This window comes from Oryza glaberrima, chromosome 8 (genome assembly GCF_000147395.1).
Source record: "Oryza glaberrima chromosome 8, OglaRS2, whole genome shotgun sequence".
Taxonomy (NCBI): Eukaryota; Viridiplantae; Streptophyta; class Magnoliopsida; order Poales; family Poaceae; genus Oryza; species Oryza glaberrima.
In genome coordinates, this window is record NC_068333.1 from 22,593,453 (window position 1) to 22,621,428 (window position 27,976).

Below are 27,976 nucleotides of genomic sequence, written 5' to 3' on the forward strand. Positions count from 1 at the left end.
TTACCTGCCTGAGCCTGGCCCAATCCGGTCAAACCTTTTGCCTCACGTAGTATAAAAAAAATAATACTGACCCGTTCATCTCATTTCACGTTAAAATTAAAAATTTAATTAAAATTAGAACGATATGATGAAAAAGTTGAAAATTTATGTATAGAAAAGTTTTGATCTAATGTAAAAATTAGAAGTTTGAAGAAAAATTTTAAAACTAAACTCGGCCTCGGTTAAACTCGAGGTGTACGAGCAGTAGCAGCGGGTTGCGTCATGGTGGTGGTGGTATTATAGCAGTAGGACTGTAGGAGTACGTACAATAATGCATGTGCCGTGAGTCACCGTGCACCATCTCCCCGGTGAGGTGCACCGGGACGAACGAACGAACGCTGGTGCACGCCGCGGTACGAGTACGAGTACGTGTGGTGGTGGCCGGAGGAGCGGCCGCGCCCCCACTCGTACGAAGCACGAGTGGTGCTGGGTACTACAGTGATTCGCACCACCACCACCACGCCCCTGCCTCCTCCCGCTAATTACCCGCCGCTGCCACCCCGACTCCCTTACGTTGCCGCGCCAGGACGCCACTACTACGCGAACCCAACCTCCCTCCCTCTCCCGTGCGTGCGTGCGTGCGCGTGCGCGTGCGCGAGATTGCTTGGCTTCCCCTTCCCACGCGTCGCGTCTCCTCTCGTGCGCCGTCTCGGCCTCGACTCGATAGTCGATACCCCCTCTCCTCCTCTCCTCTTCACCTCGGTCTCCGTCTCCTCTTCACACCTTCCTCCACCTTCGTTTCCCCCTCTCCCCTTCCCTCCCCTTCTCTCTTCCCCAGCTCACGCCGACCGCGCGATCCCCCTGGTTGGTTGGTTGCTTCCTTCATCCACTTCTCGCCGCCGATTCTTCCATTTCTCGATTCCGATGAGGTTGACGTGAAGAGGAGTTGAAGAGAGGCTGCGTGAGGTGCCGTGCGTGAAAAGGTAAACGGGGGGGGGGGGGGGGGTTTGTGCTCGAATCGATTGCTGTGGATGTTGTGTGGAGGTTTTTTTTGGGTTGTTGATGCGGTTTGATTTGATCGGGGTGGTGTGGTGGTGGGGTTTGCAGATCCGGAGAGGGGTGGATCGGGTTTTGGCCGGCGGCGAGCGGCGGCGGCGGCGGCGGCGGCGGCGGCGTTGAGAGATGCAGAGGGAGGTGGGGCCGCAGGTGGCCCCTCCGATGTTCCTACACCAGATCCAGCCGCTGCCTCCCCATGCCACGGCGGCGAAGAAGCGCGGGAACCCGTGGCCGGCCGCCGCGGTGGCGGCGGCGGAGGCTAAGGGAGGAGGGAACTGGAACCCCAGGATGTGGGACTGGGATAGCCGCGCCCTCACCGCCAAGCCGTCCTCCGATGCGCTGCGCGTCAACGCGGGGCTGAGTCACCACCAGCAGCAGCAGCAACAGTCGCCGCCGGCGGTGGCTAAGGCTGCTGAGGCGCTGCGGCAGGGCGGCGGGGGTAGCGGTGGGCTGAACCTTCAGCTCGGCCTGCGGGAGGACGCGGCGACGCCGATGGATGTGAGCCCGGCGGCTACTACCGTGTCCTCTTCGCCTTCTCCGCCTGCGTCGTCGGCGCCGGCGCAGGAGCCAGTTGTTAGGCCGAGCAAGAGGGTTCGGTCTGGATCGCCTGGAAGTGCCAGTGGAGGAGGAGGTGGAGGCGGAGGCGGTGGAAACTCAGGCGGTGGCGGCGGAAGCTACCCGATGTGCCAGGTGGATGACTGCAGGGCGGATCTGACCAACGCCAAGGATTATCACCGGAGACACAAAGTCTGCGAGATCCACGGCAAGACCACAAAGGCGCTGGTTGGCAACCAGATGCAGCGCTTCTGTCAGCAGTGCAGTAGGTAATGATAGCTACAGCTCCTCTCGAAAATTTTCATGGCAAGATTCCTTCTCATGATGCCACGTTTAGGAATTTATGTTTATGGTGTGATCGATTGCTACGGCGTGTGTATTGGGCCAGAGAAACTCTCTATCCAATGGTGGTGCTGATGTTTATGTAGGCTAAGAGCATTTAGTTTCTAATAAATTGGTTCTTCTGGTCAATCATTTAGATTTCACCCGCTCTCCGAGTTTGATGAGGGTAAGAGGAGCTGCAGACGTAGGCTCGCCGGTCACAACAGGCGGCGAAGAAAAACCCAGCCAACAGATGTTGCTTCGCAGCTGCTGCTACCTGGAAACCAGGAAAATGCAGCAAATAGGACACAGGATATTGTAAATCTGATCACGGTTATTGCACGCTTGCAAGGTACGTACATCGACTACTGAACTTGACACACTAAGTTATTACCTTGTGATTTTAACCTGGTTATTTTGTTTTCTTTGTCATGGCAGGCAGTAATGTTGGTAAACTGCCCAGCATCCCTCCGATACCAGATAAAGACAATCTGGTCCAGATTATAAGTAAAATAAACTCTATAAATAATGGGAACTCTGCTTCAAAGTCTCCTCCATCAGAAGCTGTTGATTTGAATGCGTCACATAGCCAACAACAAGATTCTGTTCAAAGGACAACTAATGGATTCGAGAAGCAAACCAATGGATTGGACAAACAAACGAATGGATTTGACAAGCAAGCTGACGGATTCGACAAGCAAGCTGTGCCATCAACCATGGACTTGCTAGCAGTTTTATCAACTGCCCTCGCGACATCAAACCCTGATAGCAATACGTCTCAGTCCCAAGGGAGCAGTGACAGCAGTGGTAATAACAAGAGCAAGAGTCAGTCAACAGAGCCAGCTAATGTTGTAAATTCCCATGAGAAATCTATCCGGGTATTTTCTGCCACTCGCAAGAATGATGCTCTTGAACGGTCACCTGAAATGTACAAGCAACCAGACCAAGAAACCCCGCCATACTTGTCACTACGGCTCTTTGGTAGCACCGAGGAGGATGTTCCTTGTAAGATGGACACTGCAAATAAGTACTTATCTTCCGAGAGTAGCAATCCTCTGGATGAGAGATCTCCATCATCATCTCCGCCTGTAACACATAAGTTTTTCCCCATCCGTTCGGTAGACGAAGATGCTCGTATTGCAGACTACGGGGAAGATATTGCGACAGTTGAGGTTAGCACAAGTCGGGCTTGGCGTGCACCACCACTTGAGCTGTTTAAGGATTCAGAACGGCCAATTGAAAATGGTTCACCACCAAATCCTGCATATCAATCCTGTTATACCTCAACCTCTTGTTCAGATCATTCGCCATCAACTTCAAATTCAGATGGACAGGTAAATTTACATGGAAATTTTACAATTGAATGGACTATTATGTAATTAGCCACTGCCTTTTATTACTTTAGTCATGCATTCAATCTGATCTTGTTTGATTTGCCTCTTTATAGGACCGTACTGGTAGAATCATATTCAAACTATTTGGCAAGGAGCCAAGCACAATCCCTGGGAACCTTCGTGGAGAGGTATGATGAAGATGAGTTTCTAAAATGATAAATTGCAACCCCTGTCCCATCCCATTTCATTTCACTCATGTAATTGATTTTTTTTCTTCTTCAGATTGTAAATTGGCTCAAACACAGCCCCAACGAAATGGAGGGATACATTCGGCCAGGTTGCCTTGTACTATCAATGTATCTTTCAATGCCTGCTATTGCATGGGATGAAGTAAGTTTGTCTCTTCATTAGCTACAAAAAGGTATGCAATATGGTTACAGCGTACATATCTAATGTTGGACCTATGTAATGTCTATGCAGCTTGAAGAAAATCTTCTCCAGCGAGTAAACACATTAGTCCAAGGTTCCGATTTGGACTTCTGGAGAAAAGGAAGGTTTTTAGTTCGAACTGATGCCCAATTGGTGTCATACAAAGATGGTATAGATAACTACTGTTGTGTTAATTTTGTTATCTGTTCCTGCTCATTTTTTGTTGTTTTGCCAATGATTTCATTTGGTTGTTTACAAAATGGTGTTTCTTGTTTCAGGAGCAACCCGCTTATCAAAATCATGGAGAACATGGAATACCCCAGAGTTGACCTTTGTCTCACCAATTGCTGTTGTTGGTGGGAGAAAGACCTCCCTCATTCTTAAGGGCCGTAATCTGACAATTCCTGGCACCCAGTAAGTTCAGTTGTAAAGCAGTGGTAGTTTGACTAGAATATCGCCACCCAGTCTTTATGACTGACTGTGAACTGATCAAATGCAGAATCCACTGTACCAGTACGGGGAAGTACATATCAAAAGAAGTACTGTGCTCTGCATATCCAGGAACAATATATGACGATTCAGGTGTTGAGACTTTTGACTTACCTGGAGAACCACATCTTATTCTTGGACGCTACTTCATTGAGGTTTGTATGATTTGAATTTCTCGTTACCATTGAATTGGCTTTGTTCGCACTAGAAGGTGATTCAACTTTCAATGTTGATATATACAGGTCGAGAATAGGTTCAGAGGGAACAGCTTTCCTGTTATCATTGCCAATTCAAGTGTTTGTCAGGAGTTGAGAAGCCTTGAAGCTGAGCTTGAGGGTTCACAGTTTGTTGACGGCTCTTCAGATGATCAGGCTCATGATGCTAGGCGGCTAAAGCCAAAGGATGAAGTTTTGCACTTTCTAAACGAACTTGGATGGCTCTTCCAGAAGGCAGCTGCCAGTACATCTGCTGAAAAATCTGATTCTTCTGGTTTGGATTTGATGTACTTCTCAACTGCACGCTTCAGATACCTTCTGCTGTTTTCAAGTGAGCGGGACTGGTGCTCTCTTACTAAAACTCTTCTGGAAATCCTTGCCAAGAGGAGTTTGGCCAGTGATGAACTATCACAGGAAACTCTGGAAATGCTCTCAGAGATCCATCTCCTGAACAGGGCAGTGAAAAGGAAAAGTAGCCACATGGCGCGCTTGCTTGTACAGTTTGTTGTCATGTGCCCTGATGATTCCAAATTGTACCCCTTCCTTCCAAATGTAGCTGGCCCAGGTGGTTTGACTCCATTGCACCTGGCTGCATCCATTGAGGATGCAGTGGATATTGTTGATGCTTTGACAGATGATCCTCAACAGGTAAGCAAAGTAAATGCTAGTCTGCGTTAGTTTTTAGTTTTTTCACATTTGTAATCCTTCTGATTTTTTGCTTAATTCACTACAGATTGGTTTGAGCTGTTGGCACTCAGCGCTAGATGATGATGGTCAGTCCCCTGAAACTTATGCCAAGTTGAGGAACAACAATGCGTACAATGAGCTTGTAGCACAGAAATTGGTGGACAGGAAGAACAACCAAGTTACTATAATGGTTGGCAAAGAGGAAATTCATATGGATCAATCCGGGAATGTTGGTGAGAAAAATAAATCTGCAATTCAAGCATTGCAAATAAGATCTTGCAACCAGTGCGCTATTTTGGATGCTGGCTTGCTAAGACGTCCTATGCATTCACGGGGATTGCTCGCTCGCCCCTATATCCATTCCATGCTTGCGATAGCAGCAGTCTGTGTTTGTGTTTGTGTATTCATGCGAGCTTTGCTGCGGTTTAATTCTGGTAGATCCTTCAAATGGGAGAGGCTGGATTTTGGTACGATATAATCTGCAGAGGGTGCTGTATTGTAATCGTTTTGTGGTGTTATCAAGGAAATACCTTGCAACAGCCAGAAGGTTTGAAACCAGACAACTTTTGACTGTTTGAATTTCCTTGGAACTTTGATAAGAACGGGAGAGTATATAATTGTAAGGATGAACCCCTCCCAGAAAAGAAGTGTGGATGGATGGGGGCAGAGCATTTGGGGGAGCAGAGAAACCCTGACAAAATATTGGATGAATCTGCGCTGAGTTGGCAAGTAGTTTCTGTGACAAGGAATGTATCAAGTGTGCCCTCACAAGGTGAGATGGGGACGCTATTAGTTCTGGGCTAAAATGAGTAAGTAACCTTGATTTCTTTTTTGCTGGTGCAATTGTGAATCTGCTGCTTAATGTATCACAAGATGGTGTTTAATTACATCGATATGTCTTTACCTCTTTTTTTTTTGACATTTTTGTGTATCTATACGGTGCTTTAGCATGAAACTGTCTTTTGTCATCTTTACATAGTAGCAGGGATAATTTGGAAGGTACCGTTGACAGTACCCATGTAGCTAAATACAAATGAGGCAGATTACAGGTTTATCCTCGTCTATTCTTTTTCGTGGACCATCATCACGACGCATACGTTCTACCCTTGATTAGTAAACCCTCGTCCCCTTTTCACTGTTTGTTTATTCCCTCTGATGAATCTAGTTTCTGTTTTTTTTAATTCAGTATAATTCTGGTTGATTTCTGTTCATGAATGATACACATGATCTGCTCTCTTGTCAATTTTTTTTTGTTGATGTACACTGCAGTGATATTACATGTTGATAAAACCAGTCCAGAAATCAGTGTTGCAACTTGCAGCAAACCCCTGACTCGGCAAAAATAAAGGTATGGTAGGGCAGCGTTGAGGTGTGGCCTTGGCATCGTTTCTGGCTTTGTGCTAAGCTGGGCTGTGCGTTATCCTTGGTCTGGTGGGGCGTCGTGGCGAGAATGAGATGCTTTCCTTGGCGCTTTCCCGGTGGCGCCGTGTGTGTGTGGATCGCCGTGGGGACACGGCGGCGATATTCTGGCGAGTGGCAAGCGGTAATCCTCAAGCCGAGGGCTTGTGCCGCTGTGCGAGCCGCGGCTCCCGAAAACCATGCGCGATACGCTCAACTCGGACGCCTTTTTGCCCGGGCACTTGCAGCGTGGTGCGTGGCCAATGGCTTTCGCTGCCTCCTTCTGGAGTTGGACGCTTTTGCTGGCCACATTAATGGTGATGATGATGGTGCCAACCACCACTGGAAGTCAAATAGTAGCCGGCTACAGCGACCGTCCGGCGAGAGGGTGCACACGTACGGACGGCCCGTGCCCGTGTCGCGTGCCTGGTTTCGCCTTGCCCGTTTCAACTTTGCCAAAAATCATGCGAGAAAAGTCGTCCTTGCTTTGTTTCTGTTTCAGGGTTCACAAATTCGTTCGAGTTTTTTCTCTCAAAATTCGGAGCTCTAAACTGCTAGGTTTGTTTCAGAATTTTGCGAAATCTCTGAATTTCACCATTAAGATTTATGGAAAAAAATTACAAGAAAACACTTATCATTTGAATAGCCTTCCTTGGGTCATTAAATAGATATTCGCCATCTTAGGTCCTGTTTTATTATTTAAATCCAAACTTCAACTTACTTGTTTTCCGTTAGCACGCTTTTTAAACTGTTAAATGAAAATTTTTTAAAAGAAGTTTATATATATATATGTGGTTCTTAAAAAAGCAAATAAATATTTTTAAATTTATGATAGTTAACAATTAATTAATTATGTGCTAATGAGATTTTTTTCTTTTGTCAGCAAAAATTTATCTCCAAATCTGGATGTCGAGCGGGGCTTATTGGGATTCACATTTTGACCCTAAAGTGAGATTGTAAACCCTAGCTGCTTTTGGACGGCTCAGATCACTCGAGACTTTTCTGTGTGAAGTTCTATAATAAAAATCTTAGTAACATTTTTGCGTTGCAAAAATGCCTCACGGGTGTCTCTGGTTCGATCGATCAACAGCGACGGGGTGTGTGATGGTCCAATGGTCCTTAAGCCTTCACGGCCTGAATGGTGGCGATGCGCACACACCCCTCCTCCAGCTGCCGGCCGCGCCTAACAAGATGGACCACGATGCGTACGATGACGACGACGACGTTGCGTGTGGATGCCAGCCAGGCCACACATCCACGCTCGCGAAGGACGGACACATCCGGATCACGACGACGACGACGGAGGAGGTTACGGCTCGTAACGTGCTTTGCTTTTTCCGCGCAAAAAGCGGCCGCCATCTCCGTGCGCCCGCCCGTCCCATCCCATCCCACCCGGGACAAGTAATGTGCAACCGAAGCGAACCTCACCCCTCCTGCCCGTGGGTTGCGACGCAACCCCCCCTGATCGAGAGGCTCACACAGGATAAGCACGAGGCGACTGGGTTAGCTGTGTGCGTCGACACACAAAAAAAAAACCAAGGGATGGACGGACGACGCATGCATGCACCCATGCGTCGGTAGGGAAGTTTTCTCCGTTCAAAGCGATTGCTGCTGCTGCTGGTGTTTGATCTAGATCGATGGAGTAGGAGGAGTACGTGGCTAATTGATTGATTGATTGATTAACGCGAGTGATGGACAGGTAGATCTAGCAGTGGAGGAGCGATTAATTGCACGGTCGCGCAGCCGGAGAATGACACGTACTCCCTCCGTAAAAAAAAAAAAAACAAACAGTAGGTTCTCGTGCCAACATTTGACTGTCTATCTTATATAAAATTTTTTATAATAGTATTTTTATTGTTGTTAGATGATAAAATATTGATTAATATTTTATGCGTGACTTATCTTTTTAAATTTTTTTATAATTTTTTTAAATAAGACGGACGGTCAAACGTTGGATGTGAAAACAGGGTTTATTTTTTTTTTTTACGGAGGTACGTACACGCGGGCGGTGGCAGTACAAGGTCCCGGGCTAAAAACGGGTAGTACCGCGTGTTACAGTAGCAGTGCGGCCACTAGCGCGTCGCGTCGCCTCCTCCACACATGGGGGGCGGGCGATGCGCGCGCCGACACGGCGGGACACCGGACCCCGCCACGGTGAGGCGCGACCGGGTGATGGGCGGTGGCACGCGAGGGAGACCGCCCGGCCGCACGGGGAACCCGCGCGCGTGCGGCGACGTCGCGTCACTCACGCCCGGGAGCGGATCGGATCGGAGGGGACGTCGCGGCCTCGCGGTCGCGGGTGCGGGTGGCTGAGAAGGCGTTTGCTCCAAACAGGCCGGGCCAAGCCCAACCGGTCCATCAAAATATGGAGGGTGATTGTGCCATGGGCCTCACCGTCCTGCTTCGACGACAAACGGTCCGGACGATGTAAATGTTTGCACTTTGGCCTGTTCTTTTCTTAAAAATAAAACTGGATAAACTTTTTAGATAAAAGTGGCACGCTTTTTAAACTGCTACATGGTGCGTTTTGTGCGAAAATTTTCTATATGAAAGTTGTTCTAAAATATAAGATTAATCCATTTTTCAAGTTTGTAATAATTAAAACTCAATAAATCACACGTTATTATTACATCGTTTTGCGTGAAACACTTAATCTTTATCTTTATCTTCAACTTCAGGAGATTCAAACACCACCTTACTTTATTAACTAGATACTGGATCTGATTCGTATCCTAGAATCATGATAGTAAATATCTCAAACCTTTAACTATTAAAACGGTAAAATTTGACTTCCTCGACAGTTTTTGGAGGATGGTTTTGTTATTTGGCGGTGACAAAGAGAAGGGCAGAGAAAGAGAGGACGGCATGTGTTGTACCATGTGTCAGTGGGTCCCATAACATTCTTTTTTTTTATAATAAATGGGTCTTATATTTTTTTTAAAATTCTAATATCACGTCAACGCCATGTTGGATGAAGACCATGTCAACACCTCCACGTTAGTGCCACATCAACAAAATCATCCTCTAAAACTGCCGAGCGAGTTAAATCGCACCAGTTTTAATAGTTAGAGGGTCGAGATACCCAGTATTGTGGTTTAAGGATACGAATCAGATTTAGTCACTAGTTAAGGGATTTAATGTGGACTTAATCCAAATCTAAATCAGCCCAGGGATATTTGGGTCTTCGTCCTGATCTGCGGAAGGAGGCAGCCCAGCCCACACAGATTGGTTCGCACCTTCAAGGTGAATCTGCTGCATAGTCGAGGGTCGAAAGATTTAGCCCACTGGCCATCTCAAATTCAGAGATATTGCCATATTGAGCATTGGCATTTCCATGTGCCCATGTGATTTGGGATTTGGTGAGTATTATAACTGTACTTGTTTCAGGACAACGGTTCAAAATGTGCACATAACAGCTTGAACTTGCTGGCCAAAATGGAGCAAATTGCATTTTCAAAAATACTGACAGCTTAACTGCGCTATAAATATGCAAATTAACTTGCAATAGTGGTATGCAATGCAGAGTAACGTGTCTACTGACGCGAGTGATGAACTTGAAACGAGCACGTTTCTTTCCCCCAAAAGGGATGCATATGCTAGCTTTCCATGTACAAACTGAATTTGTGAACAAGCGAATTACTGTTCAGAGTAATCCGTGAATGCTAACATGCATGAAGAAACTCCTCGCAAAAATATAATAAATAAATAAATAAATAAAAAGAAACATGAAGCAACCATAAATTATCTGCAGGACGGACATCTGTTCTCTCCATATTTCATATTGTACGGTTTGTACCTGGACTGAAATAGGTTCTGTTTCATGCAAACATTCACATTCTACAGATTTTGGATGTACAACAACTGTTCAGATATATAGATACCGTCAAACAAGATGTCGCGCTTACGGGCCTGTTCACTTTGATGAAAAAAAAAACTTACCAAATTTTGGCATTACCAAAATATGAAATATTTATGTCATGCTTAAAGAACATTTTATGATGAATCAAATCATAATAAAATAAATGATAATTACATAATTTTTTTTTGATGGTCACTCTTTCTAGATGGTCACTCGTATCATCATATAGACTATGGAATCGCACAACATAACAAGATTGCTTTAATAATCTGAACGATATCTCAATTTCACTCTTTTTATTTTCCTCCAAGCTTGTCCATGGCTATTAAGTTCCATCGCACTTTCTGAATCTTAATCGTTAAGAGTTCTTGCCATCCTGGAAATAAAAACCAGCAAAATTATGGGACTACCCAAGTCTTATATGGTTTAATCTAGCATCTGATATACACATCACGAGGCAAATTGCGTTCTCTGAATGGAACTAGATAGCAAATCTGAAAAGGATCATGATGAAATTAAGCTCCGTGCCAAGGTACGCCGCACCTTAGCTGGTTCACGACTTAACGAAGGCGACTTGGGTTGGCCGAGTCAAGAACAAATATCCAAAACCGAAAGCAAAAAAAATACTAGTACGGCAACATGCAGGGCAAGATCACGTCGATAACGTAATTACGTAACATTTCAAAATTGGATCGGGATCCTCCGCATTAGAGTACAAAATGAGGAAATTTGCATTAGAAAAAATCTGCAGCATCCATTCATGGTTATAGGCATATGATCAACATCCACAGTATAAATGTGATAGTGCTGGATATAAGGCAAAATATTGATGCTATAGTACCAGATTGATCTGCACCGTTCATTTTTAATCTGACTACTCAAGCGAAACACTGTAACGCATTGCATTAGTAGTTCAACTGGAGAGGATCTGGATCCATCCAAATGTGTCAACCACCGTTGCAGAATGCAGAGTGGACGACAGCGACCCATCCATTCCGGCAGGTGCCAAATAGAATACCATTAAATCAATAATCAAATCATATACCGTAATACTGTATTGACCACTTGGTCCATTGCAACCATTGATCAGCTTTTCCTCGAATTAGCTATCAATAGAAGTTTATGACTTTAGGCGTCTGATGTGAACTGAAAACGTGGGGAATTTCTACCATTGGACCGGACAGCATATAGGGTGCTACTATACCATTTTTTAACGCAAAATATTCCATGAATATAGCTGCTTGTCAGTGTCATAGGGATGCATATGGGCAATCATGCTACCACATAAAAACTCATCTCCATAGTTTGTTTTCTACAGTTAACAGTATAAACAAAACAGACGAGAATTATAACAAGTGGGAAAAAAACTAAGGGCAGGAGAAAAAGACCAGTGGAAATGTTACTCTAGTTCTCTAAAATCACTTGTATAGTCATTTTCTTTTCAGATTTAAAAAAGACGTGAATATTACAGAATGATCTAATATATTCTTAAAATCACTTGTATAGTCATTTTCTTTTCAGATTTTAAAAAAGACATGAATATTAGAGAAATGACCGAATATCAAATAATTAGAAGGACTTGGGCTTCGAAACCCGATCGTCTAGCCCACCACCATGTGGAGCTAGGCGGAACACCCCTTAAACATGTCTCTTCCCTTTGTATGCATATACCTGTGTCGTGTCGTTGTCAATTAGCCTGCACACTGCACGTTGAGGAATTTCCGAATTTGCCGAGCAGCTTCGGTTAATCACCGGTCGCCCAGGCAAGATATACCAACACACCAACTGTTCGACGACGACGACGCCGCAAGATTTCCCACCGCGACCTCGCCGCCTTCCGCTCTCTCGCTCGCTCGCATTGCACTCCGTCACGACGCCCCCACGCGGCCACGCGCCGGCGCGCGCATGCATGGCGTCCGCGTCGCCGCGCCACGTCGCGTCGTGCCTGTGCCTCCTCCTCCTCGTCACCGCCGCGGCCGCGCAGCGGCTGCCCGTGAAGAGCTACAGCTACGGCTCGTTCTACCGGGACGACCCGTCGGTGAGCTCGCTGCTGTTCCGCGGCGCCGCCGGCGTCAGCAACGGCGCGCTGCAGGTCACGCCGGACTCCCGCAACCTCAACAACTTCCTCTCCAACAAGTCCGGCTCCGTCCTGCTGCCGGAGCCGTTCACCCTGTGGCGCCGCCTCGACGCCGCCGCCGCCGCAGCCGGCAATGGCAGTAGTACTAGTACCCGCGTGGTGTCGTTCAACACCACGTTCTCCATGAACGTGTACTACGACAACGAGAGCCGCCCCGGCGAGGGGCTCGCCTTCGTCGTCGCGCCGACCGCCGACGGGCCGCCTCCGGGAAGCCACGGCGGCTTCCTCGGCCTCACCAACGCGACGCTCGAGGCCACCCCGGCCACGAACCGGTTCGTGGCCGTCGAGTTCGACACGTTCAAGGAGCCCGGCGGCTACGACCCCGACGACAACCACGTCGGCCTCGACGTCGGCACCGTCGCGTCGAACAAGACGGCGAGCCTCGCCGGCTTCAACATCACCATCGCGACGAACAAGACGGCGCCGGCGAACTACACCGCCTGGATCGAGTACGACGGCGCGGCGCGGCGCATCGCCGTGTACATGGGCGTGAGGGGCGCCCCGAGGCCGGCCACCCCGGTCCTCGCCTCGCCATTGGACCTCAGCGAGCTCGTCCCGGAGCGAGCCTACCTCGGCTTCACGGCGTCCACCGGCGTCAGCTTCGAGCTCAACTGCATCCTCGACTGGAACCTCACGATCGAGACGTTCCCGGCCGACAAGAAGAGCAAAGGGTGGGTCGTCCCCGTCGCCGTCGCCGTCCCCGTCGCCGCCATCGCCGCCGCGGCCTTCGTCGTGGCGAGGATGGCGCGCGCGAGGAGATCCATGGAGCGGAGGAGGCAGGAGCGGCTGGAGCACACGCTGACCAACCTCCCCGGGATGCCCAAGGAGTTCGCGTTCGAGAAGCTGAGGAAGGCGACCAAGAACTTCGACGAGCGGCTCCGGCTGGGGAAGGGAGGGTACGGCATGGTGTACAAGGGCGTCCTCTCCGCCGCCGCCGTCGACGACGACGACGGCCGGCCGCCGGCGGCGACGGAGGTGGCCGTGAAGATGTTCACCCGGGATGACGCCAAGTGCGTCGATGACTTCCTCAAGGAGGTCCAGATCATCCACCGGCTGCGACACCGAAACATCGTGCCTCTCGTCGGTATGTCCAAAATTTTCAAATTACATTACATTACATTTGCTTAATTTCATCTTATGCATTGAACAAATTTGAATGGTTGTGCTGATATGGGTTTGTAGTTGCTTAAACAAGTCTAGTTTGAACAATCAACTCACATTAGTGCGTTGATAAGTCAACTCGCATTCTGACGCGCTTATGAAATCCTTTGCGTGCCAACAACTTAGGACTCTTATCTGCTTAAGAAAAAAGACAAAAACCTGAAAGCTGGTCAATCATCTAATCTATCTAGTACTTCAAAAAAAAAAAATCCCCCTCTGAATTTTTCAAACTAAAATCATTATTCTCTCTCCGATACTTGCAGAAATGGTCCATTAATTTAAACTCCAGTGATTGAAATTCTCTGATGAATTTGAACCGACAAATATATGCAGTTTTTTTTTAAACCGAAACCAGGCTAAGCTAGTGTTATATTTAGGAGAAGATAAAGTATTTACAATGTCACCAAGAAAGGTGAAAGAAACAAGGAAAACACAAAAAAAGCACACTAAAGAAACCTAAACGGATATTCTCGCAATGTTTTTTTTTGCTCCAGACATTGCAAATACATGCAGTTTCTGAACTTATTTTGTGCGAAAACTTGAAAAAATTGTTGGTCAGGTTGGTGCCACAAGAAAGGGCAGCTGCTGCTGGTGTACGAGTACATGCCCAACGGCAGCCTGGACCAGCACATTTTCCGGCGAGGCGCCGTCCACGAGCAGCGGCCGGCGCTGAGCTGGGAGAGCCGCCGCGACATCGTCGCCGACGTCGCCGCCGGCCTGCACTACGTCCACCACGAGTACGGCCCCATGGTGCTCCACCGGGACATCAAGGCCAGCAACGTCCTCCTCGACGCCTCCTTCCGCGCGAGGCTCGGCGACTTCGGCCTCGCCCGCGTCCTCGACCTCGACCGCAGCTCCTTCACCGACCTCGGCGTCGCCGGCACGCGCGGCTACATCGCGCCGGAGTACTCCGTCGGCCACAAGGCGACGCGCCAGACCGACGTGTTCGCGTTCGGCGTGCTCGTGCTCGAGGTCGTCACCGGCCGGCACGCGCTGCTCGGCGACCCGGCGTGCCCGATGCTGTCGGACTGGGTGTGGCGGATGCACGGCCGCGGCGCGCTGCTCGGGGCGGTGGACCAGAGCCTCGGCACCGACGGGTTCGACGCCGGCGAGGCCACGCGGCTGCTGCTGCTCGGGCTGGCGTGCAGCCACCCCAACCCCGGCGACCGCCCCACCATGCCGGAGGTGCTGCAGATCCTGTCCGGGTCGGCGCCGCCGCCCGAGGTGCCGCAGCTCAAGCCGTCGTTCGTGTGGCCGCCGGATGGCGGCGCCAGCGCGCACTACGACCTGATCGACATCGGCGCCCTCACGAGCGGCAGCCTCGCCGCCGGCGGGAGCAGCGCCGCCGCCGCCGCCACCGCCGCCGACGACGACTCGGCGCGCGCCACGCGGGACACCGCCTCCGCCGGGTTGCGGCCGCCGAACAGCACCGGCGATTTCTTCCCCGCGCTCTCCTCCGGCCGCTGATGACGTCATGATGATCACACGTGTCCATGAATTTAGAAATTTGGACCGCCTTGGCAATGCATTTTGTCGCCAACTCGCCATTGTAAAAGCAACTTATAAATAAAGTAATACAAGTAGAATGCTTTTTTTCCCATAGTTTTTGTGTGTTGTAACATAAAATGTAGATAGATATTAAGATTGATTTTTCTTGTTCTGAAATTTTTCTGTTGTATCATACATTCATACTAGTTAGTATAGTGACCAACCAAAAGTTTTTCTTACAAGGTTGCACCACCAAACTGTGCGGTTTGTGCTACTTCAGATAACTGATCACAGATGAACTTAATGACTACGAATGTGCCTTTTATCTGCAAAGCACTTCTCTGCATGTAACATCATGTGTTCAGACTTCAGATTAGGCTATAAATACCTGGATGGCTGAATAGATTGGAGAAAGTTGATGCTGAATTCCAACATGGAACTGTTGCTTTCAGAGAGAAAAAGAAGAGGGTGTTTTTGCCTTTGGATACCAACCATTCTGGTCTCTAATGATCTGATCTACTAGTTATGAGTTATGACTTGTGACAATGACAACCCCTTTCGCTAATCCCTTTCATTCCATCCCTTGATATGTTCATGGCCCATTCCGGTAGCACTTGCCACTGATCGGTGGAAAGCAAAAGGGACATGATCGATCTGTGCTAGCTCCTGCATTGCTGTTTTAATTATCATGTCTGATGATGGTAATCATGGGGCCTCCAGCTTTGCATCTTTTTCACCAAAATGATTCTCGAGGCTTTGGATAGTTCACATTGCAAAGCAGAAATGGATTGGTCTTTTGATCTTCTTTTTTAGGTGAAAAGGAAGTGCAATGAGCTGAGCAACTCAAGGCTGGTACGGCTATGAACTGATGATTGTCCCGCCATGTACAGAATGCATGCTCAGCGCGATATCAGGCTGGAGAAAATGTCTGAACATGAGCTAGATTTTCCGTCAGAATTGCCGCTCCAATTCTGAATTCAGCCGGAGCAGGAGTATCTTGTTCAGGTACGGTGCTATTAATTTTTCGTTGTAGCAATGTACGTACTAGCATCAAGCTGCTGGAAAATCACAGCGTATGTGCAGAGAAAAAGGAGAGGAAATGATACTGCAAGTTGGATTTGGTTTGGGGGAATGCATGTGCTCTTGAACAGTCCAGTCAGTTGGTGACCAGCGTCCAGCGACCATTTTTAGTCACCCGTGAACGTATGTCTTCCGGCTTCTGTCACTCCATGTCGATTTGTTGTCTGAGAAACACTGTTTTTGGCCGGATCAAGGAGGTTGGCTACGTTCTTTTCTTCGATTCCAAACTCTAGACTTCTCATTTTCTATTAACACGTTTTTTAAATTGTTATAAATGAATGTAGTTTTTTACAAAAATTATATATATATTTTTTTTACAAATTAAACAAATATATTTTAAAAATTTATAATAGCTAATTCTTAATTAGTGACATGCTAATAAATTTTCTTGTTTCTCATGCGATGAAAATCTCCTCCAAACTGAGGGAACCAACGGGCCCTCTGAAAATCTCTCCTTTAAAGAAGAGAATTTACATTCTTGTTCGAAACAACATTTCAGATGCAGCCATTGTGAAAAAAAAAACAAGAAAAAGCGTGTCCTATCCTGCCTGCCCTTGCACCTTCCTCTCTGCAAATTCTGCATCCCAGACTCTTGAGATCTGAACGCGGCTTTGCCACTGCACTAATCTTTTCTTCCTCTGCTTTTTTTCTTGTTTTTTTTTAACTTTTCTCGTCGTCTCTACCGCTAGAAAGACCAACGCGAATCTCACAGGAAACCTGGTCGAAATAAGGGGAGGCGACCGTGCAAACACAACACACACAGTAGCAGTAGTGTGGAGGTCGGTCTCGATCGCCATTGATGGCCACTCGTTTCCTCGTACTCCTCTTCTTGTTAGCCACCTCGGCCTCCTCCTCCTCGACATCCACGTCGCTCGCCACCAACACTACCGACGTCGGCCGCGATGGCGGCGACAATGCCGTCAGCTTCAGCTTCTCCAGCTTCCACGCCGAGGCGCGCGGGGTCAACGTGACGGTGGTCGGCGACGCCAACATCAACGGCGGCGCGCTCCAGATCACCCCGGACTCGCTCAACGACGCGTCGCGCTACCTCACCAACAAGTCCGGCCGCGTCCTGTACGCCGCCCCGTTCAAGCTCTGGCACCGCGAGAAGGGCGGCGGCGAGGCGGTGAACGGCTCCACCGCCGGCAAGAGGGTTGCCTCGTTTAGCACGGTGTTCACCGTCAACGTGTTCCGGCCCAATGGCACGGTTCCCGGCGAGGGGTTCGCGTTCGTCATCGCGCCGTCGGCGGCCGCGCCGCCGGCCGGGAGCACCGGCGGGTTCCTCGGCCTCACCAACGCCGCCACCGACGGCAATGCGACGAACCAGATCGTCGCCGTGGAGCTCGACACGGAGGAGCAGCCGTACGACCCGGACGACAACCACATCGGCCTCGACGTCAACGGCGTCGTCTCCGTCGCCACCACCTCGCTCAAGCCGCTCGGCATCGAGATCTCCCCCGTCGACCCCGTCAAGTACGACGTCTGGATCGACTACGACGGCGCCGCCCGCCGCATCGAGGCGTACATGGAGGTGTCCGGGAAGGCGAGGCCCGCGTCGCCGGTGCTCGCCGCGCCGCTGGACCTCGGCGCCACCGTGGCCGAGTGGTCCTACTTCGGGTTCTCGGCGTCGACGGGGCTCAAGTACCAGCTCAACTGCGTCCTCGCGTGGAACATGACGGTGGAGAGGCTCCCCCGCGACGACGACGGCGGCGGCGACCACGGCAAGGGCCTCACGCTCGCCCTGGCCATCGGGGTGCCCGTGGCCGCCGCCGCGCTCGCCGCCGCATTGGGTTACCTGTACGTGGCGAAGCGGCGGCGGAAGGTGAGCGGCGGCGACGACGGCAGCGGCATCACCGGGACGATGATCCGGAGCCTCGCCGGGGGGCCGAGGGAGTTCGAGTACCGGGAGCTGAGGAAGGCGACGAACAACTTCGACGAGAGGATGAAGCTGGGGCAGGGCGGGTACGGGGTGGTGTACCGCGGCGTGGTGGTCGGCGACCACACCTCCCCCGGCGGCGCCGGGAGCGCGGTGGAGGTCGCCGTCAAGAAGTTCTCGCGGGCGAGCACCCAGGGGCAGAACGACTTCCTCGCCGAGCTCAGCATCATCAACCGCCTCCGCCACAAGCACCTCGTCCGCCTCGTCGGTAAGCAAGCGAATCCTTCCTCCCTCCTCGTCGCCGGCGGCGCCGGCCGCCGGCGACGCCCTTGGCTTAATTAACACTCCATATTACTACTAATTAATCTGCTAATTGCTAATCTTTATTAGATTATGTTTTTTAAATTATTCATCTCGTGATGCTTGCACATGGGGGGTGTGGATTAACAAAGGCCAGTTTCGAGCGCGATTTAATTTAATTACTCGGCTTTTCCAGGCAATGCACATGCGCACGCACATAACAAAATGTTTAGTTTGACCCTTCACTTTTGAAATTTGATATATAGTCTTCAGTCTTCACGGTTCAGTCACTATGTTCATACTTAAACCAACCTGGCAAACTGCAGCCAAGTATAGTTAAGTAGTAACCAGCACTGTAGTACTGTACTTTCGCTAATAATCAACACCCATTTCAACGGATACACCACATTCCAAGCAAGCACAAAGCAGCCATCATGATTAATTCAGGTAGAATTGAATCTGAACAGTGATGAGGTGCATGTTATAAGGTACACAGAAAATGCACACATTGTTGGCAGTTTACATTACAATTACTGAATCCAATCTCTCTTTGGAATAATAAGTACAACCTTGTCAAGTCAAGTAACACACAATGTATAGTACTTCCTCCGCTTCACAGTGTAAATCATTTTAGCATTTCCCACATTCATATTCATGTTAATAAATTTAGATAGATATATATGTCTAGATACATTAACATCAATATGATATGGAAAATGCTAGAATGACTTACATTGTGGAACGGAAGGAGTACAATTGAGTTAGAAATGTGAAGTTGTAGCATGAGGTTAATCTGGTTTAATTGCCTTGGTGAATGCAAGGATTACCACTCGGTTATTGGGTTTTTGGCCTTAGAGCAAGTTTAATAGTATAGCTCACTACTATCTCCAATTTATCGATTCATATAATAGTTGCTTAGGACAAGTTTTATAGTAGAGGTGACTACCACATCCAAATTCATACATGACATATATAATAAAATTAAGAGGTGACATGTATAATAGGTTATCTCTACCAGACTACCACACAATCCCCAATATCTCTAACACTCTCACATGTTTATTGAAGTTTGTGTAGGGGTTGTCCCTTGTATGAGAGGTGTCTATTTCTCTCTCATCTTTCTTCTCGCCCCACCTCACTATTTAGTTCTATGTGACATCTTGGGGCTTGTGCTTGGATGCCCACAGTACTTGTCCTTACTATACTATTAATACATGGTCCCACTTGTCATATGCACATTGTGTTTTGTAGTCCGTGCTACAGCTGGCTACAAATCTGTAGCCCGCTACTCTTCTCTCTCCTCATTTATCTCTTTAAAATATGTTTGTAGCTGGCTTATAGCCTGCTATTGTACCTGCTTTAATTATTGAGCTTATTCTCATTTTGAAACCTCTCAGACCAAGTTCAAGAAAAAAAAAATCAATTTTCTAGCAAAATTTCGTTCAACTTTAATCGATTATCGTGGTCATTTGTAAACTGAAGTGGACGGTGTATATGCAGGGTGGAGCCACGACAATGGCGAGCTGCTGCTGGTGTACGAGTACATGCCGAACGGGAGCCTGGACCAGCACCTGTTCGGCGCGGCGACGACGGCGGCGGAGCGGCGGCTGCTGGGTTGGGACCTCCGGTACAGCATCGTCGCCGGCGTGGCGTCGGCGCTGCACTACCTCCACGACGAGTACGACCAGAAGGTGGTGCACCGCGACCTCAAGGCCTCCAACGTCATGCTCGACGCAGCCTTCAGCGCGCGCCTCGGCGACTTCGGCCTCGCCCGCGCCATCGAGACCGACAAGACCTCCTACATGGAGGAGGCCGGCGGCGGCGTCCACGGCACCGTCGGCTACATCGCGCCGGAGTGCTTCCACACCGAGAAGGCCACCCGCGAGTCCGACGTCTACGCCTTCGGCGCCGTCGTCCTCGAGGTCGTCTGCGGCCGCCGCCCGCGCTGCGACATCGACGGCTTCTGCTTCCTCGTCGACTGGGTGTGGCGCCTCCACCGCGACGGCCGCGTCCTCGACGCCGTCGACCCGCGCCTCGACGGCGCGTTCGACGCCGGCGACGCCGAGCGGCTGCTCCTCCTCGGCCTCGCCTGCAGCCACCCGACGCCGGCCGAGCGGCCCAAGACGATGGCCATCACGCAGATCCTGCTGCGGTCCACGCCGCCGCCGGAGGTGCCGCCGTTCAAGCCGGCGTTCGTGTGGCCGGCCATCGACGGCGGGATCGACACGACGACGTCCACGGCGTCGAGCCACGTCAGCACGAACATGACGTCGACGTCGACGTGGAGCGGCAACTTCATGAGGGGAAGCCGGAGCCACGCGCCGCCGCCGCCTGAGCAAGACGCCTCGGACTCCGTGGTGTGACGGCGATGGCGGCCGCCGGCGCCGTGACACGTGGCGCTTTGACACGTCGGATGATCGTTGCTGCCGTGGAGTCTAATTGTCTAAACCGGGGTAATCTCCACGGTGGCAAGAATGAAGTGCTATAGTACAGCTTTATTCTTGTGGAATTAATTGTGTTTTATTTTGTTCAAAATTTACTGTAACTACGTTTTCAGTAGAGTTCATGCTGATTTTATTCGGAAATGATCAAATTAAAGCTCAGATTTCAGGAGCCTTTTGATCCTTTCACCTGAATCTCGCAACTTTTCTCCGGATTTTTTTCTTAACCGGCTGGGAATGCTGAAAGTCCCAAACTATTTTTTTAACTGCAAAGTCTCAAACTTAACTGCATTTTCATCAAAGGTTTTGGTCATTGTACTTTGCAGTGTACACTGTGTTCATTCGCTTGATCGCCTCAGGCCCATACACCGGAAAGCTATGAGTTCCAATCAGCTGGCCCATTTGTTCTCATATTATTTAAACCAAAAGATAAATCCTTACTAGTTTCAAATGCTCACTAGTGTAGTAGCTAGTTGGTTGACCAAACAACAACCTTGTAAAGCCTATATGATTCTCCTGTCAAATGATTGATTAGTGTATTCGTTTATCTTTATCTGCAAGATCTATAACATTCTAACCAATTCAGCTAGCTCATTGCGGAGCTTTTGTTCTGACACAGTTTTTCAAATATATTCCACCTCCTGTGCCAGCTGATGATGTCGCCAGTTGGAAAAGTTGGGTGGCTCTTCTGTCAAGCATTTCATGGTTAGCCAGCTAGGGATGCTTAATTAACTTCTTTTTAGCTAAGTAACCGTAAAGTAATCAGCATCCAATTAATCGAAGGGTCACCAATCGAATTGTGGTCAGCTCAGTTTTTGGCACTTGACAGTTTGACATGATAATGGTGAACAACTGAACATGGCATGATGACAATGCCTTAAACACGTAAACACGACAAATTCTTTTTTTTTTTTTGCCTGCACGGCCCGAGGTTAATCGGGCCGGCATGGCCTAACCTACATGCCGAGCCGTGTCGTGCTAGCCCATAGGCTACACATATGGCCCAGGCACGGCCCAATACGACTTGGGCTGTGCCGAAGGCACAACAGCCCATCATGCTTCTCCACAAAATAAGTCTATTTTCATCTCTCAACTCTGTTGGCTATGCCCATATGACTAGAAAATAAGTACATTTTGTATTCCTTTTCTTTTTGGCCTTACCTTATATGGTTATTTAAGTCTATTTTGCATCCCTATACTATTTTTCTTCGATCGTGCTGTGTCGGACCGACCCACCGTGTCGAGGGTGCAGCCCAAACATGGCCCGGATGTCGGGCCGAGCCGGCACGGGCACGACCCTAATCGGGCCATGCCATGCTTGGGCCAGACCAAAATGGCGTGCCTTGGGCCGGGCCGGGGGTCTCAGTCCATATGGCCATCTATAGGTGCAAGGTTAGCATAGCACGTACTCTCCTTATCACAAAACAAACAAATCTAGTAAAAGAGATAATACACCTTAATACTATAAATTTGGACATGAACAGATTCTTACTATTCTTCACACTATAAGCCTGGCCGTACACTCATTCTTACGATTTCCATCCCAAATCAGCAGAATTCTGTTCTTGTGATTTCCTCTGTTCAAGGTTTAGGGCCCCTTTGAATCGCAGGGATGGAAAAACAGAGAAATAGGAAAAACGTAGGATTCTGACAGGAATGCAGGTGTAAAACAGAGGATTGGAAAATACAGGAAAAGCACGGGAATGACCGTTTGATTGGACCACAAGAAAAAGGCAGGAATCGGATGAGAGAGATAGACTTAAAGGAATTTTTCCAAGAGAATGGACCTCTGGTTAACTTTTCTCCAAAATCTCTATAGGATTAGCCATTCCATATAAATTAATACTACAAATAGAATTAATCTCGACCGTTTATTTTAAAGGGTAGATTAGTAATCTAGTAATATATATTAGGGGTAATTTTGGTAGGAGCTGATTTATCTGTCTTAGTTGGACGCAATCTCGCCCGACGCACGACCACTGATCGCGAGTCCTCCGGCAGGCGGCGGCACGGCGTGGCGAAACCCTTCGGCGGCCCTTCTCCCCCACCCCTCACCTATCTATCCGTTCCCCTTCCTCTCCTCTATTCCACGCCAGCATCCCGATTCACCGCCGTGGCCTTCCGCGGAGGAGCACGCCCTCTCCAGCGCCAGAGAACACAGGAGCTGTTGAAGTAGCACTTAATTTGTAGCCAACTAAATAATTAGTAGCACTAATAGTACTGGATGCCTATATCACCATACTACCTCATGCACGTGCAGCATGCAGCTGTGACATGCTTGATCTGAAGTTTCTGAACTTCTATCTGAACCGGCCAGATTTTATTTTAGAAAATAGATTAAAACGGGGACTCTACATATAAAACAGATGTACACAGCCAATCTGAACTGACAATGAGGTGCAAGATGCCAAAAGCACAAACTTATCTCTCCATTGTTCAGAGTTGCAGATGAGGATGAGGTCCATGAGGAGGAGAGGATCCTGAATTCCTGATTCCTCCAGCCTCGGAGATTGATGCACGAGGGAGGCCACCATCGCCATCACTATGCTTTGCTTGGCTGCAGGAATGTGCGCGACAGGAATCTCCGTCATCCTCCTCCTCCTCCCCTGCGTCGTCTACGTCCTCTTCGCTGCCGTTCCGGTAGGACGCGGCAGCGCCCGAGAGGGAGAGAAGTCCCTGACTCAGGAGCGGCGTCTGGGTTTGAGAGTGAAAAGTACAAAAATACCCATACACATATAATTTTTCTTGGACTAAAATATCCCTCCATAATTTTACTACCATCAAGTGTGCTGGTAGTAGAAATATATCTGAACCGTTATATCAAATACGATCAACGGTTCAGATTATTTTCTACTACAAGTAGAAAGCACCGGAGTGAGACTCTTGTTTTGTTTCAAAAGCTTTCATAGGAATTTTTTTCCATAGAATTGAAATCCTTCAAATTTTCTATACTTTTCATACAAATCAAAGGGGCCTTAGTGGGCACATTGTTCTTGTGATTCAACGAAGAGAGACCATTTAGGCATATGGTAAGTGACCAAACCTCATTTCTGTTTTTCTTTTCTTTTCGATGAGCTAGGTTGAGAGCAATTGCTCGGCTTCTTGGATTGGTATTGATGTTGTGCAATGTAATATAATGCAGGTTCGGTCCGGCGATTCAAGAGAAGTAGCCGCGGTGGCTGAGGCCTCTGCAGTCGGCGAGGTATATATACTTCGCGCAGTGTGGCAAGTGCAACATGTTCTGATGCGCCTACTGTCTCCAACGAGGCCAAGATCGTGTTCCTCCTTTTAGTTTGAACTATGTTGCCTCTTGTAAAGCTGGAAACCCCAGCATTCTGTATTCTCTGATATGCTTTATGAAAGCTGGGCGTTTGCCTTTTCTCCAAAAAAAAAAAAAAAAGATCGTGTTCCTCAACGAGAGGCCGCCGCTGGCCGGTGCTGCGAGGTGTGTGGCCGTGGCCTGCTCGACTCCTTCAGTTCGGCTTCTGCTCTCCCTCGGATGCAATACGTGCTCTGACGACTTCGCATGAACCACCTACCCACCGACGAGGCGACGATGCACAACTGCAGTTTCGGCCTTGATTTCATAATTTCACCATTTGAATTCTATTGATTCATTTGGTTAGTAACAAAACTTTGAATCTTTTTCAATCGCATTTATGCATAATTGCATTGGAAGAAGAACGAAAACACTCCGAAGTGGCAGTCAAAACCGTGACAGTAGTACGAAAATAACGGCCACGTATTGTTCAATTTATGACGTTTATGCAGCTTGGAGGCAATGAATAGTAAGCTGGGCTTGGAACCCAGAAAGGTCTGGAGGACGGCGGCTGGCCACGCGGCGAAAGAGAGCGCGGCCATACTAGTCCAGCCATGAGAGTAGGAGACCATGATATCAAAATTAAATCTTACGGAGTAGGTTGTTTGGTTCATTTTTTCACTTTACCAAACTATTAGGTAGGTGTTTGTCTAAAAAATATTTTAGGCTCGCAAGTTATTTTTTTACAACCATATCACATTATGGCACACTAATTCATAGTCACAATTTTATGCCATGTTACACTTTACGATTAGTTGTGGTAAACTTAGACACCAACTAAACAACTTTTTACTCTCGTGTTAAAATGTAGCTATCTATAATACAATGGAACTGGTCCACTGGATAGATTTTAAGTAGGTTTTAGGCGTTTTGGGCGGTGCAAATGAGGCCCAAAATTCATTAATATTTCTAGCCCTTGAATAGCAGAACTCTAGGGTTTCCGACTTGGCACTCTCCTCGATTGTCGTCTGTGGTCTTCTGCAGGTAATGTCATTTTTGGGGATCTGCTGGGAGTGTAGTGTGGCTTTGCCTCATCTCTCTGATTTGTTGGAGTAGCTTTTTTTTTTTTTTGAGTTTCTTTTCCTTTTGGTTTTATCTTTCTTCCTCCTGGCATAGGCCTATCTGGCTGATTGCGTTGTGTAACAAAAATTTTTTCTTCTAATATATTGACGTGCAATTCTTTTACGCGTTCGTAAAAAATTCCAACCCTTGGACACAAGAAAAAGATCGCTTTTTATTGCAGTGAGCGATATAAAATGTTCCTACTCTTGCGCAAGCGTGCATACAATGGGACATAGTTTAAATACAAGAGATTCTGAAGATTATTGTACTTTTACACCGGAGCACACAAAGCATACATGTAAAAGAAATAACAAATATCAGATTCAGATAATCAGAAGGTGAGACCAGATCCTTTCAGCTTCTCCTCAATAACGGCATCTAATTTCTTGGCCATCTCTTTGGTCAAGTAGTTTTTCCAGTCCCCCACTTTACCCTTCCTAAAAAACACCGAGTTCTTCATTGGCCGCTCGTCGACGCCGACCCGACCTGCCACCCCGGAGTTCACCGGCAGGCAGCTCAGCTTCTCGAAGCTGCACAGCCTCACCACCTCCTCGACGACGCCGGCGTCGGCCTCATCGTCGGTGAACGGGACGCGGAGGAACTCGGCGAGCTTCTTGACGTGGCCGGCCGGGTCGGCCATCATGTCGTCGTACTTGAGGAAGAGAACTCTGTCGGGCTCCTCGACGTGCTTGTTCCAGTAACCTAGGCAGTGGTTCCAGATCGGCCCGAAGGGGGAACACCCATCGACAAACAGCTCGAAGGCCTTGTCGAAATCAATGGAGAATCCTTCTATTACCTTGTTCATGAAGTGCCACGTGGAGATGACGACGTCCTTGGGCTCTCGACACAGGTAGACGATGCGGCAACCGACGCGCGGGGGAAGAAGATGGTGCGGCATATGGGTGCCCAGCAGCCTCGGGGAGGAGATCGCATCGAGGGCCGCCGCGAGCGGGTGGATATGGCGGAAGGGCAGCTCGATGAACGGCACGAGGTCATGCGGGCTTTGGGTGATCAAGGGGTGGTCGCCGGCGCCGACGACGTGGTGGCGGCGGCGGTTGGTGATGGCGAAGGCGAGCGCCTTGAGCCAGGTGGTGCCGCACTTGGGGTAGGTGGCGAGGAGCACGTCGTCGTCGCGTGGCACGAACTGGGCACGCACCAGCGACACGCTCATCGCTGCCTGCCGGTCCATCCAGCAGCCGTCGTAGAGGACGAACGTCGTCCACCATCCTTCCCTCGTCTGAAGCTTATTGGATGATGATGACATTGACAGGAGGAGGCTCTCATCTTCCTCTTCTCCGGTAAGGACGCTGTCCGCCTCGAGTTCAACTTGAGCCATGGCGGCTAAAACTCTTTTCTCTGTTTACGTAGCTAGCGATTGGGAAATTTATGGTAAGAACAAATTAAAGAAGCTGGGTAGCTCCTAGCTAGTGATGGGGAAGAGCAAGTCTATATATATAGGGAGTATCTATGCATCTTTCGAAAGATTTTTATGATCGTATCACACAGATTTTAATAGACACAGTAAAAGGCAAAAAAACAACTAAGAAGCACTATAATAGATACTAAATTACCATATCTTCAAGAAAAAGACAAAATCCAATGCAAATTTCAAAATTTATATGTGAAGATTCAAAAATTACACTGTAAATTACAAAAGTTACAATGTAAGTTTCATAAATTACACTGTAACTTACAATAAAATTCACCGTAAATTTAAGTGAGAAAATCAAGTGAGAGATAAGAAAAAATCATTCGAGTGAGATATAGCAAAATCGATATATATACTCCAGTAGAGCTAGATGCCACATCTCCTCAGGTCACTTCTTTAATTTCTTTAATTTATCTCGACCTACCTGATGACAAATTAAATTTGTCAATATTAAAGAAGCGACACATTATATCATATGTCAACTACAGTGTATTAATTCCAATAATTTTATTTTATTTGGTTGTTCAATCTACTCTTCCTTTTCTTGCAGTGTAAATTAACTTGAAATGGAAACAAACAAAATAAAGAAGAACGCATGCATAGTACGGTTGTATTCCAGAGTAGTACGCATGCTGGTATTGAATTTGAATGCAATAATTGCACACGCGTATCATGCGTAATTACTTAATATTACTTTGTTTCATATTATGCCACGTAAACAATTAGATATTTAACTTATAGTTTCATCGAGTACAAATGAAAACGATGTACAAATGATTTCATCGAGATAAAACCCACTTTATCTGTCTATTAACATCACCCTATCTCTATAAGTGAAAGGTTAATCTAAAAAGCCATCTGATTAATCAACGTATGAAAGAAAATCTAGATCATCCGATGAAAGTAAAAAAGAAAGAAAGCGTAGGATTTTATCTGTAAAAAAAGAGGTCCTGGATAATTCCAGCACGTCCGACGTCTCCGGATGAGACGAACGAGCGACGGAGCACTGGTAGAGAAACCATATTTGGTTGATCGGTCCAAATTCATAATAGTCCCGGTTCCATTAAAAACCGGGACTAAATTTTTAGTCCTGATTTATAAGAGTAACATGACTAGAGGATCTTTATTCCCGGTTGGCAACATCAACCGGGACTAAAGATGATCTTTAATCCGATGATCTTTAGTCCCGGTTGGTTTCATGTCAGACCGTGTCAGGCGCCTAGGATCTTTAGTCCCGGTTTGTAACACCAATAGGGACTAAAGATCTAACTTCAATCCCGGTTGGGATACTAACCACCAGGAATAAAAATCAACACGTACTATATAATCCCTATTACTTATCCTCTTCTCTCGTCCACACA

At 48.1% G+C, this 27,976-nt stretch overlaps 4 protein-coding genes across 5 annotated transcripts; 3 read left to right on the top strand and 1 right to left on the bottom strand.

Moving 5' to 3' along the window:
• The first annotated feature begins 573 nt into the window (after positions 1-573).
• Positions 574-7,522, top strand: LOC127782395 (squamosa promoter-binding-like protein 15). Of its 2 annotated transcripts, XR_008019171.1 has the most exons (12): positions 574-962; positions 1,087-1,859; positions 2,070-2,263; positions 2,350-3,245; positions 3,359-3,433; positions 3,528-3,635; positions 3,726-3,843; positions 3,953-4,088; positions 4,174-4,318; positions 4,406-5,026; positions 5,112-5,874; positions 7,347-7,522. XR_008019171.1 is itself a non-coding variant. In XM_052309575.1 (11 exons), exons 2-11 carry the CDS (start codon positions 1,162-1,164, stop codon positions 5,541-5,543), a joined length of 3,423 nt encoding a protein of 1,140 aa, XP_052165535.1. In that variant the 5' UTR covers positions 574-962; positions 1,087-1,161; the 3' UTR covers positions 5,544-6,127. The 2 variants fall into 2 exon arrangements, 1 of the variants encoding a protein (XP_052165535.1); XM_052309575.1 differs by lacking the exon at positions 7,347-7,522 and having other exon boundaries at positions 5,112-6,127.
• Positions 7,523-11,899: 4,377 nt separating this feature from the next.
• On the top strand, positions 11,900-15,222 carry LOC127782397 (probable L-type lectin-domain containing receptor kinase S.5). The gene is made up of 2 exons (XM_052309577.1): positions 11,900-13,543; positions 14,180-15,222. The coding sequence occupies exons 1-2, from the start codon at positions 12,232-12,234 to the stop codon at positions 15,085-15,087; spliced, it is 2,220 nt and encodes a 739-aa protein (XP_052165537.1). The 5' UTR covers positions 11,900-12,231; the 3' UTR covers positions 15,088-15,222.
• A 1,491-nt stretch (positions 15,223-16,713) lies between these two features.
• LOC127782398 (probable L-type lectin-domain containing receptor kinase S.5) lies at positions 16,714-21,191 on the top strand. Its single transcript, XM_052309578.1, has 2 exons — positions 16,714-18,332; positions 19,865-21,191. The coding sequence occupies exons 1-2, from the start codon at positions 16,988-16,990 to the stop codon at positions 20,725-20,727; spliced, it is 2,208 nt and encodes a 735-aa protein (XP_052165538.1). The 5' UTR covers positions 16,714-16,987; the 3' UTR covers positions 20,728-21,191.
• Positions 21,192-25,342: 4,151 nt separating this feature from the next.
• On the bottom strand, positions 25,343-26,586 carry LOC127782408 (cytosolic sulfotransferase 5-like). Its single transcript, XM_052309590.1, has one exon. The coding sequence runs from the start codon at positions 26,520-26,522 to the stop codon at positions 25,518-25,520; it is 1,005 nt and encodes a 334-aa protein (XP_052165550.1). The 5' UTR covers positions 26,523-26,586; the 3' UTR covers positions 25,343-25,517.
• Positions 26,587-27,976: the final 1,390 nt, after the last annotated feature.